This window comes from Ranitomeya imitator, chromosome 1, assembly GCF_032444005.1.
Source record: "Ranitomeya imitator isolate aRanImi1 chromosome 1, aRanImi1.pri, whole genome shotgun sequence".
In the NCBI taxonomy this organism is placed as follows: domain Eukaryota; kingdom Metazoa; phylum Chordata; class Amphibia; order Anura; family Dendrobatidae; genus Ranitomeya; species Ranitomeya imitator.
The window spans coordinates 838,658,444-838,674,415 of record NC_091282.1 but is presented as its reverse complement, the minus strand read 5'-3'; the positions used below and the strand labels follow the sequence as shown (position 1 = coordinate 838,674,415).

Below are 15,972 nucleotides of genomic sequence, written 5' to 3'. Positions count from 1 at the left end.
TATTTCATTTTTTCAACCTTGTCAACTACGCCATTCTGACACAATGTAATGTGGCATCACAATCAGTGTTGGCATTTAGTTTCACCTTTTCTCTAAGAAGTACACATGTGCAAATGTAAATCTTTATAGCAACACAGCTTATTGAAAAATATATATTTTATACATTTCCAAAATATAATAATACTGCGATGAGGTTTATGGAGGAGGAGCTGACTAAGTGGGCCTTAAGCATACATTTTTACACAACTGCTCTAGATAACCACTGTGCTGTCTTACAGAAATAGTTGATAAATCAAACTCTAATTTTAATTAAAAAAAATTAACATGTACTGTAAGAAAAATGTTTTTAGATCTTACTTACACTTTATCTGTTCCGTAACTTTTATAATCTACTGCTGCAGACACGGACACAATAAGAGCAGGCATCCCATAGCCCACTAGATAGAAATATTTCCTTTTCGAATTTTCACTTTCAAAGACCTCAACCAGCATGATGTATAGTTGAACTCCCTCAAGGAACATCCAGGTAAATGCAGCCAAGAAGAAAAAATGGAGAAGTGCAGCAAACACAGCACAGGCAATCTAGGGGAAAAGGATGTAAAGATAAAAATCAGTCATCAAACAATTACACAGCAAGTAATGATGTACAATAAAAGTGTACATAGAACCAGACAACATAGAGGAAGAGTTATAAAAGGCTGGTGCCAGTACTACATTTATTTTTCAAAGGGCTTTAGAAACATGAGAACATGAATTCAATTGGTTTTCTACTGGCATTTTTTTGCAATCAGATTTTATGAATATTGACTTTGTAGAACCCCAATGACTCTAATATTGATGACCTTTAATTTTTCATCTTCCAGCACTTAAGGTGACTTAGGCTACGTTCACACTAGCGTTATGCTAGTGTGCGTCGGGTTAGCGTCGGGCGACGCAGCGGCGACGCACGCATCATGCGCCCCTATATTTAACATGGGGGACACATGCGTTTTTGTTTGTTGCGTTGTGCGACGCATGCGTCTTTTTTGCCGCAAGCGTCAGACCAAGAAAACGCAACAAGTTGCATTTTTCTTGCGTCCGATTTTCGGCAAAAAACGACGCATGCGTCGCAATACGCAGCGTTTTTGCGTGCGTTTTGCCGCGTTTTTACGTGCGTTGTGTCGCCGACGCAGCGGCGCACAACGCTAGTGTGAACGTAGCCTTACAGTGGTCACTGTCAAGGTCCTCCACACTGTAACATGACTACCACAAGCAGTTTCATCATCTAAATAACACTTACAGCATTATTCAGGAGCATTAGACACATTTTGTAGCCATATACCCATATCTTGACTCTTTGCTCTAGGCCATGTTCTGTGTTCTATGTTTTTCATCATATTTAATTTTTAATCATGCATATAATACTCTTACCACATATACACACGTAAGTCTATAATGATGGTTATAACTCAATGCTCCAATAGAGGGACTATCTCTGCCTGTATACTGCATGTTTAAAAAAGCTTTTATTGACCAAAACGTCACAACATTTTTCCACATTACTGGACTGTACATAATACATCAAGATTTTGTTTGTTTTTTTTAGATTGGGGTACCAGATTTTTTTCTACAAACATTTGCAAGGAGTTTGTATGTTTTGCGCATGAGATTACAATAAGAGAAGTCTACACTCCTGTTCGAGAGGCCCATGGCCAGATTACCCTTATTATGTTCTTTTTCAGCACCACTGGCTCAACAGCCTGAAACGACAAGTCATAGAGTAGAAGCAGGAAGTAATTCCCAGATTCCTGCCCAGCGCTTTCTCTATAACTTAGGCAGAGGGGTGACGCAATTGCACTAGCTGTGTCATTTAGCACATACCCAGTCAGCAGCGGCGCTGTAGGGAATCACACGGAGATGTAGGCAAGTCATTCCCTTTTGGTTATTTTTTTTCAACATAGAGGTAGAATGCATTGTAATTATTGGAGGTTGGAAGAGAGGACATGTAATTGTTATGAACTGGAGATTGGTAGAGAGGATATATAATAGCAATGAGTTGTGGTAAGTGGGAGAGAGGGCATAACATTGTAAGGAATTGGGGGTGGGGTGGGAGGGAATATATGATAATATATTGAATTGTATGTGTAGGTGGGGAAAGGACATGCAATTGCAATGAATTGGGGTAGGGGGAGGAGAGGGGACATGGAATTGCAATTAATTGGGGTAGGGGGAGGAGAGGAGACATGGAATTGCAATGAATTGGGGAGAGAACATGAAAATGCATTACACTGGGGGTGTGGGTGGGAGAGAGGACATGTAATTGTAATTAATATGGTTGGAGGTAGGAGAAAGAATATGGAATTGCAGTGAATTATGGGAGAGAGATGACATGAGAGAGAGGTTGCATAATTGTAATGAATTGGGGATGGGTGGGAGAGAGGACTTGTGTTGTGAATTCTGTGGCAGAGCTCCCTCCTGTGGTCACAAGTGGTACTTCGGCTGATTCTCTCTGTGAGCTTCTGTTGGTGGAGGGAAGTGGTACTGCGGCTTTTGAGTTTCCTCCCTCAGGTGATCTGGTGAGGTCGTTAGGTGCTTCTCTACTTAACTCCACCTAATGCTTTGATCCTGGCTTCCTGTCAATGTTCCAGTGTTGGACTTGCTTTTCCCTGGATCATTCCTGTGGCCTGCTGCTCTGCATAGCTAAGTTCTTCTTTGCTATTTGTTTGCTATTTTTTCTGTCCAGCTTGTTTAATTTTTTGCTGGAAGCTCTGGGACGCAAAGGGTGTACCTCCGTGCCGTTAGTTCGGTACGGAGGGTCTTTTTGCCCCCTTTGCGTGGTTTTCTTTAGGGTTTTGTGTAGACCGCAAAGTTACCTTTTCTGTCCTCGCTCTGTTAAGAAAGTCGGGCCTCACTTTGCTGAATCTATTTCATCTCTACGTTTGTCTTTTCATCTTAACTCACAGTCATTATATGTGGGGGGCTGCCTTTTCCTTTGGGGTATTTCTCTGAGGCAAGGTAGGCTTATTTTCTATCTTCAGGCTAGTTAGTTTCTCAGGCTGTGCCGAGTTGCATAGGCAGAGTTAGGCGCAATCCACGGCTGCCTCTAGTGTTGTTTGGAGAGGATTAGGGATTGAGGTCTGCAGAGTTCCCACGTCTCAGAGCTCGTTCTATGATTTTGGGTTATTGTCAGATCACTGTATGTGCTCTAACCGCTATGTCCATTGTGGTACTGAATTGCCTTTCATAACAGTACAGGAAGCCCAAAGTACTAATGATTCTCAATAGAGGGAAAAAAGAAGTTCTGAGACCATTTTTTTTTTCTTTGCACTGTGTTTTGCCTTTTTTTTCCCCTAGACATTTGGGTGGTTCAATACACAGGTGTAGCGATGGACATTAGAAGTCTGTCTTCATCTGTGGATCAGCTCTCGGCAAGAGTACAAAAGATTCAAGACACTATTGATCAGAAATCTATGTTAGAACCAAGAATTCCTATTCCTGATTTGTTTTTTGGAGATAGAACTAAGTTTCTGAGTTTCAAAAATAATTGTAAATTATTTCTGGCCTTGAAACCTCGCTCCTCTGGTGATCCAGTTCAACAGGTTTTGATTGTTATTTCTTTTTTGCGTGGCGACCCTCAGGACTGGGCATTTTCTCTTGCGCCAGGAGATCCTGCATTGAGTAATATCGATGCGTTTTTCCTGGCGCTCTGATTGCTGTACGATGAACCTAATTCAGTGGATCAGGCAGAGAAAAATTTGCTGGCTCTTTGTCAGGGTCAGGATGAGATAGAGGTATATTGTCAGAAATTTAGAAAGTGGTCCGTGCTCACTCAATGGAATGAATCTGCGCTGGCAGCTATGTTCAGAAAGGGTCTCTCTGAAGCCCTTAAGGATGCATTGGTGGGATTTCCTATGCCTGCTGGTTTGAATGAGTCTATGTCTTTGGCCATTCAGATCGGTCGACGCTTGAGTGAGCGTAAATCTGTGCACCATTTGGCGGTATTACCTGAGCTTAAACCTGAGCCTATGCAGTGCGATAGGACTTTGACCAGAGTTGAACGGCAAGAACACAGACGTCTGAATGGGCTGTGTTTCTACTGTGGTGATTCCACTCATGCTATCTCTGATTGTCCTAAGCGCACTAAGCGGTTCGCTAGGTCTGTCACCATTGGTACGGTACAGTCAAAATTTCTTCTGTCTGTTACCTTGATCTGCTCTTTGTCATCGTATTCTGTCATGGCATTTGTGGATTCAGGCGCTGCCCTGAATTTGATGGACTTGGAGTATGCTAAGCGTTGTGGGTTTCTCTTAGAGCCCTTGCAGTGTCCTATTCCATTGAGAGGAATTGATGCCACGCCTTTGGCCAAGAATAAGCCTCAATACTGGACCCAGCTGACCATGTGCATGGCTCCTGCACATCAGGAGGTTATTCGCTTTCTGGTGTTGCATAATCTGCATGATGTGGTCGTGTTGGGGTTGCCATGGCTACAAGCCCATAATCCAGTATTAGATTGGAAATCCATGTCGGTGTCCAGCTGGGGTTGTCAGGGGGTACATGGTGATGTTCCATTTCTGTCAATTTCGTCATCCACCCCTTCTGAGGTTCCAGAGTTCTTGTCTGATTACCGGGATGTATTTGATGAGCCCAAGTCCGATGCCCTACCTCCGCATAGGGATTGTGATTGTGCTATCAATTTGATTCCTGGTAGTAAATTCCCAAAAGGTCGACTGTTTAATTTATCCGTGCCTGAGCACGCCGCTATGCGCAGTTATGTGAAGGAATCCCTGGAGAAGGGGCATATTCGCCCGTCATCGTCACCATTAGGAGCAGGGTTCTTTTTTGTAGCCAAGAAGGATGGTTCGCTGAGACCTTGTATAGATTACCGCCTTCTAAATAAGATCACGGTTAAATTTCAGTACCCCTTGCCATTGTTATCTGATTTATTTGCTCGGATTAAGGGGGCTAGTTGGTTCACCAAGATAGATCTTCGTGGTGCGTATAATCTGGTGCGAATCAGGAGAGGAGATGAATGGAAAACTGCATTTAATACGCCCGAGGGTCATTTTGAGTATCTAGTGATGCCAATGCTCCATCAGTGTTTCAGTCCTTTATGCATGACATCTTCCGAGAGTACCTGGATAAATTCCTGATTGTGTACTTGGATGACATTTTGATCTTCTCGGATGATTGGGAGTCTCATGTGAAGCAGGTCAGAACAGTTTTTCAGGTCCTGCGTGCTAATTCTTTGTTTGTGTAAAGGGATCAAAGTGTCTCTTTGGTGTGCAGAAGGTTTCATTTTTGGGGTTCATCTTTTCCCCTTCCACTATCGAGATGGATCCTGTTAAGGTCCAAGCCATCCATGATTGGACTCAGCCGACATCTCTGAAAAGTCTGCAAAAGTTCCTGGGCTTTGCTAATTTTTATCGTCACTTCATCTGCAATTTTTCTAGTATTGCCAAACCATTGACCGATTTGACCAAGAAGGGTGCTGATTTGGTCAATTGGTCTTCTGCTGCTGCGGAAGCTTTTCAAGAGTTGAAGCGTCGTTTTCTTCTGCCCCTGTGTTGTGTCAACCAGATGTTTCTCTTCCGTTCCAGGTCGAGGTTGATGCTTCTGAGATTGGAGCAGGGGCTGTTTTGTCGCAGAGAGGTTCTGATTGCTCAGTGATGAAACCATGCGCTTTTTTTTCCAGGAAGTTTTCGCCTGCTGAGCGAAATTATGATGTGGGCAACCGAGAGTTGCTGGCCATGAAGTGGGCATTCGAGGAGTGGCGTCATTGGCTTGAAGGAGCTAAGCATCGCGTGGTGGTATTGACTGATCATAAGAACTTGACTTATCTTGAGTCTGCTAAGCGGTTGAATCCTAGACAGGCTCGTTGGTCGCTGTTTTTTGCCCGTTTTGACTTTGTGATTTCGTACCTTCCGGGCTCTAAAAATGTGAAGGCGGATGCTCTGTCTAGGAGTTTTGTGCCCGACTCTCCGGGTTTGTCTGAGCCGGCGGGTATCCTCAAGGAAGGAGTAATTGTGTCTGCCATCTCCCCTTATTTGCGGCGGGTGCTGCAAAAATTTCAGGCTAATAAACCTGATCGTTGCCCAGCGGAGAAACTGTTTGTCCCTGATAGGTGGACGAATAGAGTTATCTCTGAACTTCATTGTTCGGCGTTGGATGGTCATCCTGGAATCTTTAGTACCAGAGAGTTAGTGGCTAGATCCTTTTGGTGGCCCTCTCTGTCGCGGGATGTGCGTACTTTTGTGCAGTCCTGTGGGATTTGTGCTCGGGCTAAGCCCTGCTGTTCTCGTGCCAGTGGGTTGCTTTTGCCCTTGCCGGTCCCGAAGAGACCTTGGACACATATCTCTATGGATTTTATTTCTGATCTTCCCGTTTCTCAAAAGATGTCAGTCATTTGGGTGGTCTGTGATCGCTTTTCTAAGATGGTCCATTTGGTACCCTTGTCTAAATTGCCTTCCTCCTCTGATTTGGTGCCATTGTTCTTCCAGCATGTGGTTCGTTTACATGGCATTCCAGAGAATATCGTTTCTGACAGAGGTTCCCAGTTTGTTTCAAGGTTTTGGCGAGCCTTTTGTGGTAGGATAGGCATTGACTTGTCTTTTTCCTCGGCTTTCCATCCTCAGACTAATGGCCAGACCGAACGAACCAATCAGACCTTGGAAACATATCTGAGATGCTTTGTTTCTGCCGATCAGGATGACTGGGTGTCCTTTTTGCCTTTGGCTGAGTTCGCCCTTAATAATCGGGCCAGCTCGGCTACCTTGGTTTCGCCATTTTTCTGCAATTCTGGGTTCCATCCTCGTTTCTCTTCAGGATAGGTTGAGTCTTCGGACTGTCCTGGTGTGGATACTGTGGTGGACAGGTTGCAGCAGATTTGGACTCATGTAGTGGACAATTTGACCTTGTCCCAGGAGAAGGCTCAACGTTTCGCTAATCGCAGACGCCGTGTGGGTCCCCGACTTTATGTTGGGGATCTGGTTTGGTTATCTTCTCGTCATATTCCTATGAAGGTTTCCTCTCCTAAGTTTAAACCTCGTTTCATTGGTCCGTATAGGATTTCTGAGGTTCTTAATCCTGTGTCTTTTCGTCTGACCCTTCCAGATTCTTTTTCCATACATAACGTATTCCATAGGTCATTGTTGCGGAGATACGTGGCACCTATGGTTCCATCTGTTGATCCTCCTGCCCCGGTTTTGGTGGAGGGGGAATTGGAGCATATTGTGGAGAAGATTTTGGATTCTCGTGTTTCTAGACGGAAACTCCAGTATCTGGTTAAATGGAAGGGTTATGCTCAGGAAGATAATTCCTGGGTTTTTGCCTCTGATGTCCATGCTCCCGATCTTGTTCGTGCCTTTCATGTGGCTCATCCTGGTCGGTCTGGGGGCTCTGGTGAGGGTTCGGTGACCCCTCCTCAAGGGGGGGGTACTGTTGTGAATTCTGTGGCAGAGCTCCCTCCTGTGGTCACAAGTGGTACTTCGGCTGATTCTCTCTGTGAGCTTCTGTTGGTGGAGGGAAGTGGTACTGCGGCTTCTGAGTTTCCTCCCTCAGGTGATCTGGTGAGGTCGTTAGGTGCTTCTCTACTTAACTCCACCTAATGCTTTGATCCTGGCTTCCTGTCAATGTTCCAGTGTTGGACTTGCTTTTCCCTGGATCATTCCTGTGGCCTGCTGCTCTGCATAGCTAAGTTCTTCTTTGCTATTTGTTTGCTATTTTTTCTGTCCAGCTTGTCTAATTTTTTGCTGGAAGCTCTGGGACGCAAAGGGTGTACCTCCGTGCCGTTAGTTCGGTACGGAGGGTCTTTTTGCCCCCTTTGCGTGGTTTTCTTTAGGGTTTTGTGTAGACCGCAAAGTTACCTTTTCTGTCCTCGCTCTGTTAAGAAAGTCGGGCCTCACTTTGATGAATCTATTTCATCTCTACGTTTGTCTTTTCATCTTAACTCACAGTCATTATATGTGGGGGGCTGCCTTTTCCTTTGGGGTATTTCTCTGAGGCAAGGTAGGCTTATTTTCTATCTTCAGGCTAGTTAGTTTCTCAGGCTGTGCCGAGTTGCATAGGCAGAGTTAGGCGCAATCCACGGCTGCCTCTAGTGTTGTTTGGAGAGGATTAGGGATTGCGGTCCGCAGAGTTCCCACGTCTCAGGGCTCGTTCTATGATTTTGGGTTATTGTCAGATCACTGTATGTGCTCTGACCGCTATGTCCATTGTGGTACTTAATTGCCTTTCATAACAGACTTGTAATTTTAATGAATTGGGGGGGGGACGAGGACACTGGACAGGGACTTGTAATGAATTAGGGGGAGAGGCACAAATGTTAATAATGTTATTGGTAGTACTCCTGTGAGATCTTCTCTGCTCCCCTCCGCCATGCTCAGACACCATTTACAATCAGTTTCCCTATTTGGGCATGGAGGGAGCTGAGATGCTTAAACTAGAATCAATGATTAAAATTATCTATTCTAAGTGCATGAAGAAGGCAGCTGAACCAGCCGTTTCAGCATGGAGTTTGGGAGAAAAGGATGAAGAAAATGTAATAATGAAGTATATTATATAGATTTAAAACTCTGAAAATACAGATCAATAACTAAATATAAAAAAATCACTTCTTTACTTTTTAACACCTTGGCATCACTGTCAATTTTAGCCTTCATGGGGAAGCATTTATTTTATTCTTTACTTTATTATTTATTGTATTCTTTATTGTTGTGTTCCAGGAACTATTACATTTTTATTTTTTATTATGAGGGTCTGTATTTTGCAAAATTAGTATTAGGCCATATGCACATGTTGAGTATTTTGTGAGTTTTTACCAAAGTATTTGTGAGCTAAAGCCCGGGGTGGAACAATCAGAGGAAAAGTAGAATAGAAACATGTCACCACTTCTGTATTTATCACCCACTCCTGGTTTGGGCTTACACATACTGAGGTAAAATATTCACCAAATACTCAACGTGTGCGCGTGGCCTAATTTATCAATTAAATCATTTTGGTGTACATGTAACATCAACAAACTTTTATCAACTGTATATTGGAAGGAACATAAATAAAACTGCAATTCTGCCCTTTTTTATTGCAGTTAAAATTTTATGATACCTATTGTACTGTCCAAGTAAAGTGTTAACTTTCTTCTGTAATTCAGTGCAAATTTTCTGATAACAAATTTAAATAGTTTTATTTAGATTTTTTTTGTACAATAAATACACTCAGTATAAAGACTTCACTTAATTTTGTGTTGCCATATAGTGAAAGACCTGTTTTACAATTTTCCATCAATGAAGCTGAATGAGGGATTATTTTTTTTGCATAAGAAGCTGTAATTTTCTTTTCATTGATACTATTTTTGGTACCATTTTATGATACACATGACTTTTTGTTCACTTTTTATTACAATATTTGGTACACTAAATGAACAAAAAAAACTTGAATTCTGAATCTATTTTATTTATAAACACCATTCACTCTTAGGTATAATTAACATTTTATCTTCATATTGCATCTAGATAAGATCGCAGCAATAGCAAATTTATATCGTTTTTTATGATTTGCTACTTTTGTGCAAAGAAATGACCCCAAAAAACATCCATAACTTTTTTATTTTTCTGTACACAGAGTTTTGTGAGTGCTTGTTTTTTCATGTGGAACAGGCTGTTTTTACTAGCACCATTTTGTGGACATATGACTTTTTGTAATTCATTTTTTTGGGTAGCAGGCATGAATAAAACTGAGATCGTTTTTGTCATTTTTGTATGTAGTTCACTGTGCAGAACAATTGACATGTTAATGATTGAGGTGATACCAAATTTATATACCAGTATATTTTTTCCATCTTTTATTGCTTTTGCACAAGGATAGCACTTTAATGGCTCATGCAGACATCTGTACAAAATCGGTTCGAGCATGGACCGCTAATTGATGGACTGGATGTGTAGAAATACATGAAGCTGTTACGGTCAGGCCGGGAGAGCCGCAGCCAATTCGTGTTGTCCAAAATACACAGACATCTGCATGAGCCTTAAAAAAATTTTTTTGCGTTGTCATATTGTAAGAACTATTATTTTTACATTTTTCTGATTACAGAGCTGTATAAGGGTTCATTACTAGAGATGAGTGAATTTACTCGGGTTCCCTCTTATTCGGCAAGCTGCAGAGAGAACCCGGCTTCCTGGATCGCGCTGGCTGATCAGCTGATCGGCGCCGCAGCTGCATGTGTCACGGCTGTGTCACAGTCACAACACATGCATAAAGAGCCTGCTGTCATCTCTTGCTGTGGAGAGAGCAGGCACAAATCTTGAGACTGTGTCATTCCAGTGATGTAACAGTATGGTGAATTGCGGAAAAGCACCTTCAATCTTGATGCACAGTTATCTCATTTTGCAGGAACTGTGAGGGTGATCTCTTAAAATGAGATCAATATGATTGCTTGTACCTGACCAAATATAAGCTGAGTGCTAGCTTAGATGCTAGGAATGCATCGGACACACAGACGCACACTGCCTCTCTCAGTCAAGGTTTGTGCCCAACTGAACTTTATTCTCAAAACAAAAGCATATGCTAAGAGCAGGAAATAGGGGGGGTCGCACAATTTCTGTACAGCTAGTCACTTTGTAATTGGTTTAGTCCAAGCTTCATTTCCAAATATGGTATATTCATGACTTCACTCCTGCATTCCAAAGATTCCTTCCAAGACCGTTTCAAGGATCTTCAAGACAGTTTCAAAGACACAATCGCCATCTTGCTACACCATATCTGAACTTACTTATATAAGGTTTAATAATTTATTTCAATAGACATTTTCTCCTTCACAGAATGAGTTAATATTTGATTTATTCCAAAAAATGTGAGATCTTGTGAGAGAAATGATAGGACTGAAATGATTTTTGAGAAAAATCCAGTGATCAGTGATTTGTGGGAGTAGAAGATGTGAGAAATAATATAAATGAAAGAGTGTGCAACTGGAATAAAATATGGACGTTTCAAACTGAGCCAGGTTTGGGAAGATATAGATGAAAAATTGTGATCCATTAAAAAGTATACTGCCTACCAGAATAAGCAAGGCTTAAATTCTTACTATAATAAGAAAACTGTGCTTTGCTAATGCTGGAGTCCTAATCCCATCTAATGGCAATATCTGCAAGGAGTGTGTCCTCCCCGAGTTTGCGTGGGTTTACGTGAGTTTGCGTGGGTTCCAGCTTCCACATTCCAAATATATGCTGAAGGGGAATTTAGCTTGTGAGCTCCGATGGGGACAGTGGAGATAATGGCTTTAATTTCATGTACACATGAGTGTGTATATACATTGGGTAAAATAAGTATCTGATACACTGCCGATTTTGTAAGTTTTCCCACCTATATAGAATAGAGAGGTCTTTCATTTTTATCGTATGTACACTTCAACTGTGAGATATAGAATGTAAAAAAATTCCAGAAAATAATTTTTACCTAATTCATTTGCATTTTATTGAATAAAATAAGTATTTGATGCAATAGAAAAACAGAACTTTATATTTGGCACAGAAAACTCTGTTTGCAATTACAGAGGTCACATGTTTCCAGTAGTTCTTGACCAAGATTACACACACTGCAGCAGGGATTTTGGCCCACTCCTACATATAGATATTCTCTAGATCTTTCAGGTTTCAGGGCTGTCATTAGGCAACATTGAGTTTCAGCTCCCTCCAAAGATTTTCTCTTGGGTTCAGGTGTGGAGACAGGCTAGGCCACTCCAGGACATCCAAATGCTTCTTACACAGCCACTCTTTAGTTGCCTTGGCTGTGTGTTTCAGATCATTGTCATGCTGGAAAACCCAGTCACAACCCATCTTCAATGCTCATACTGAGGGAAGTAGGTTGCTGGACAAAATATCGTGATACATGATCCCATGCATCCTTCCTTCAAAACAGGGCAGTCATATTGTCCTCTTTCCAGAAAAGCACCCCAAAGTATGATGTTAACCCTACCATGCTTCACAGTTGGGATGGTGTTCTTGGGGTTTTACTCATTCATCTACCTCCAAGCACGGCAAGTGGAGTTTATACCAAAAAGTTCTATTTTGGTCTCATCTCTTTTGGATGCTCCAGATGGTCATTGGTGAACTTCAAACGGACCTGGACATGTTCTGGCGTGAGCAGGGAGACCTTGCGTGCCCTGCAAGATTTTAATCCAGGATGGCATAGTGTGTTACTAATGGTAATGTTTGAGACTGTGATCCCACGGAACCATCCCTACCCCAAGAGGCGAGTTCTTGCATGGAGTTCCAGACCAAGGAAGATTGACAGTCATCTTGTTTTTCTTACATGTTCTAATAATTGTGCCAACACTTGCTGCCTTTTCACCAATCTGCTTGCCTATTGTCTTGTAGCCCATCTCAGTCTTGTGCAAGTCTACAATTTTGTCCCTGGTGTCCTTAGACAGCTCTTTGGTCTTGGCTATGGTGGAGAGGTTGGACTGTGCCTGAATGAGTTTGTGGACAGATTTCTTTTATACAGTTAACAAGTTCAAACAGGTATAATTAATAGGAGTAATAAGTGCAGAGTAGGAGGGCCTCTTAAAGAAAAACTAACAGGTCTGTGAGAGGCAGAATACTTGCTGGTGGCCAAATACTTTTTTCATCCAATAAAATGCAAATTAATTATGTAAAAATCTTACAATGTGATTTTCTGGTTTTTATTTTTAGATTCTGTCTCTCACAGTTGAAGTGTACGTATGATCAAAATTACAGACTTCTCAATCCTTTGTAGGTGGGAAAACTTTCAAAATCGTCAGTGTATCAAATACTTATTTTCTTCACTGTATACCGTATATACAAAACTATATGTAATTTATTCATAACCTGCATCTCTATCTACTCCATATGTGGTAAATTAGCTTAATACCAAAATATCTAAGTATGTTACACTGCATATTTATCTACCTTGCATTTGAGACTAAGCCTGCATTCTATATGCCCCATATTTCCATTATACTGTAGAATAGTTTGATGTATATGCTTGAATATCTGTTCTATGATATGGACATGCTAGGACGAGCCTTCGGTGAGTGCTGCCATTTTTGTATCCATTTTATTCATTTGACAGTTCTACATAACCAACTATTGGACCTCACTGTTGCATGTGCAATCTGGCAAGTTCTGATCTTTGAACAGAGAAAAAAAGTTAAATCGCTTCAATGGACACGTTGAAGCGATTTATGCAAAATGGCTGTTGTCCACCCTTGCGCTCCCCGCATGCCTCCAAAGCTTGCATGTCCTCATCAAAGTTTTTTTTCGCACAGATGAAATAAAACAACTTTGATATTCTTCTCAACATGGTGAGTGCAGGAAGCCTTTTTTCAAGTTCTGATCTTTGCCCTCGGTCCATGCTGCTCAATCTGACCTATGCCCATTTCTTTGGTCTTGTTGTTGAGAAATCGTCTTTTATTTCTTGATGCTAATGATTTCTTCCAGGCCCTGAGGTGAACCTCCACAGAAGAATAATTAAGCTAATGCCCATAGAATGGCGGATAAGGTACGTATAATGGCGCTCTTGCAGGGATTCTGGGGACGCCAATACAAGTCGCAGGGCAGTATGACGCTGATGAGAGGGGGGTGGTAAGCAAATAAAGACCAGAGGTAGAGTTTTCTTCCAGGCACCGCACACCCCGGAACCTGGATGAAATCATTAGCATACAGAAATAAAATAAGTTTTCTCAACAAGACCGCTAATACGAGGCACACAGGTAGGGCCAGTGTATCATTTCTATCACCTGTGTACTTATATTAATAGGTTACAAACATCCCATGGGATGACAGATTCCCTTTAAAAATGAAAATTCTGTTGTATCGGCTCTGTGTATTACTTTTGACAGTTTGTGTTTGCCCCCTGGTGATTAACTCAAGTGCTATTTAAATTATTTAAAGTGAACCTGTTTTCAGTTAGGCCGGAGTCACACAAAACATATGAAAAATCGGTCTGAGTAACATAGTAACATAGTAACAGTTATTAAGGTTGAAGGAAGACTAAGTCCATCTAGTTCAACCCATAGCCTAACCTAATATGCCCTAACATGTTGATCCAGAGGAAGGCAAAAAAAAAAACATGTGGCAAAGAGTAAGCTCCACTTTGGGGAAAAATATTCCTTCCCGACTCTACATACGGCAATCAGACTAGTTCCCTGGATCAACACCCTATCAAGGAATCCAGTGTATATATAACCTGTAGCATTCTACTTTTCCAGAAAGGCATCCAGTCCCCTCTTACATTTAAGTAATGAATCACTCATTACAACATCATACGGCAGAGAGTTCCATAGTCTCACTGCTCTTACAGTAAAGAACCTGCGTCTATTATTATGCTTAAACCTTCTTTCCTCCAGACGTAGAGGATGCCCCCTTGTCCCTGTCTCAGGTCTATGATTAAAAAGATCATCAGAAAGGTCTTTGTACTGTCCCCTCATATATTTATACATTAAAATAAGATCACCCCTTAGCCTTCATTTTTCCATACTAAATAGCCCCAAGTGTAATAACCTGTCTTGGTATTGCAGACCCCCCAGTTCTCTAATAACCTTGGTGGCTCTTTTCTGTACCCGCTTTAGTTCAGCTATGTCTTTCTTATACACCGGAGACCAGAACTGTGCACAGTATTCTAAGTGTGGTCGAACTAGTGACTTGTATAGAGGTAAAATTATGTTCTCCTCATGAGCCTCTATGCCTCTTTTAATGCATCCCATTATTTTATTTGCCTTTGTAGCAGCTGCCTGACACTGGCCACTGAATTTAAGTTTGTCATCCACCCATACACCCAGGTCTTTTTCATTGACGGTTTTGCCCAGAGTTTTAGAATTAAGCACATAATTATACATCTTATTACTTCTCCCCAAGTGCATGACCTTACATTTATCCCCATTAAAGCTCATTTGCCATTTATCAGCCCAAGCTTCTAGTTTACATAAATAATCCTGTAATATAAAATTGTCCTCCTCTGTATTGATTACCCTGCAGAGTTTAGTGTCGAGAGTCGCACGAGTGTAATGTAAGTGTCATGCGAGTACAATCCACTTTTTCACACCTAGCATCCGATATACATCCGAATGCAGTGCGATTGCTATCCGATTACAATGCGATTTTAACACGACCTTTTACATTGAGCAACTCTCTGTCATTTACACATTGTTTTCAAAGGAAATATTCATCAAAACATACACACACACATTAATTTATACATATATATATACAGTGGGTACGGAAAGTATTCATACTCCTTTAAATTTTTCTCTCTTTGTTTCATTGCAGCCATTTGGTAAATTCAAAAAAGTTCATTTTTTTTCTCATTAATGTACACTCTGCACCCCATCTTGACTGACAAAAAACAGAAATGTAGTGATTTTTGCAAATTTGTTAAAAAATAAAAACTGAAGTACCACATGGTCATAAGTATTCAGACCCTTTGCTCAGTATTGAGTTGAAGCACCCTTTTGAGCTAGTACAGCCATGAGTCTTCTTGGGAATGATGCAACAAGTTTTTTGCACCTTAATTTGGGGATCCTCAGCCATTCTTCCTTGCTGATTCTCTCCAGTTCCGTCAGGTTGGATGGTGAACGTTGGTGGACAGCCATTTTCAGGTCTCTCCAGAGATGCTCAATTGGGTTTAGGTCAGGGCTCTGGCTGGGCCAGTCAAGAATGGTGTCAGAGTTGTTCTGAAGCCATTTCTTTGTTATTTTAGCTGTGTGCTTAGGGTTATTGTCTTGTTGGAAGGTGAAGCTTCGGCCCAGTCTGAGGTCCAGAGCACTCTGGAAGAGGTTTTCATTCAGGATATCTCTGTACTTGGCTGCATTCATGTTTCCTTCAATGACAACCAGTTATCCTGTCCCTGCAGCTGAAAAAACAACTCCATAGCATGATGCTGCCACCACATTTCACTGTTGGGATTGTATTGGGCAGGTGATGAGCAGTGCCTGGTTTTCTCCACACATACCGCTTAGAATTATCACCAAAAAAGGTCTATCTTCGT

At 41.6% G+C, this 15,972-nt stretch overlaps 1 protein-coding gene across 20 annotated transcripts in view; it reads right to left on the bottom strand.

Annotated features, from left to right (window-relative positions):
* Positions 1-15,972, bottom strand: part of ADGRL3 (adhesion G protein-coupled receptor L3) — a 1,214,649-nt gene that overhangs the window by 409,842 nt on the left and 788,835 nt on the right. For all 20 annotated transcript variants that reach the window (XM_069740657.1, XM_069740660.1, XM_069740665.1 and 17 more), the window contains one exon: positions 362-582. In XM_069740657.1, coding sequence (XP_069596758.1) covers positions 362-582 — 221 coding nt within the window. The remainder of the gene's footprint in view (positions 1-361; positions 583-15,972) is intronic.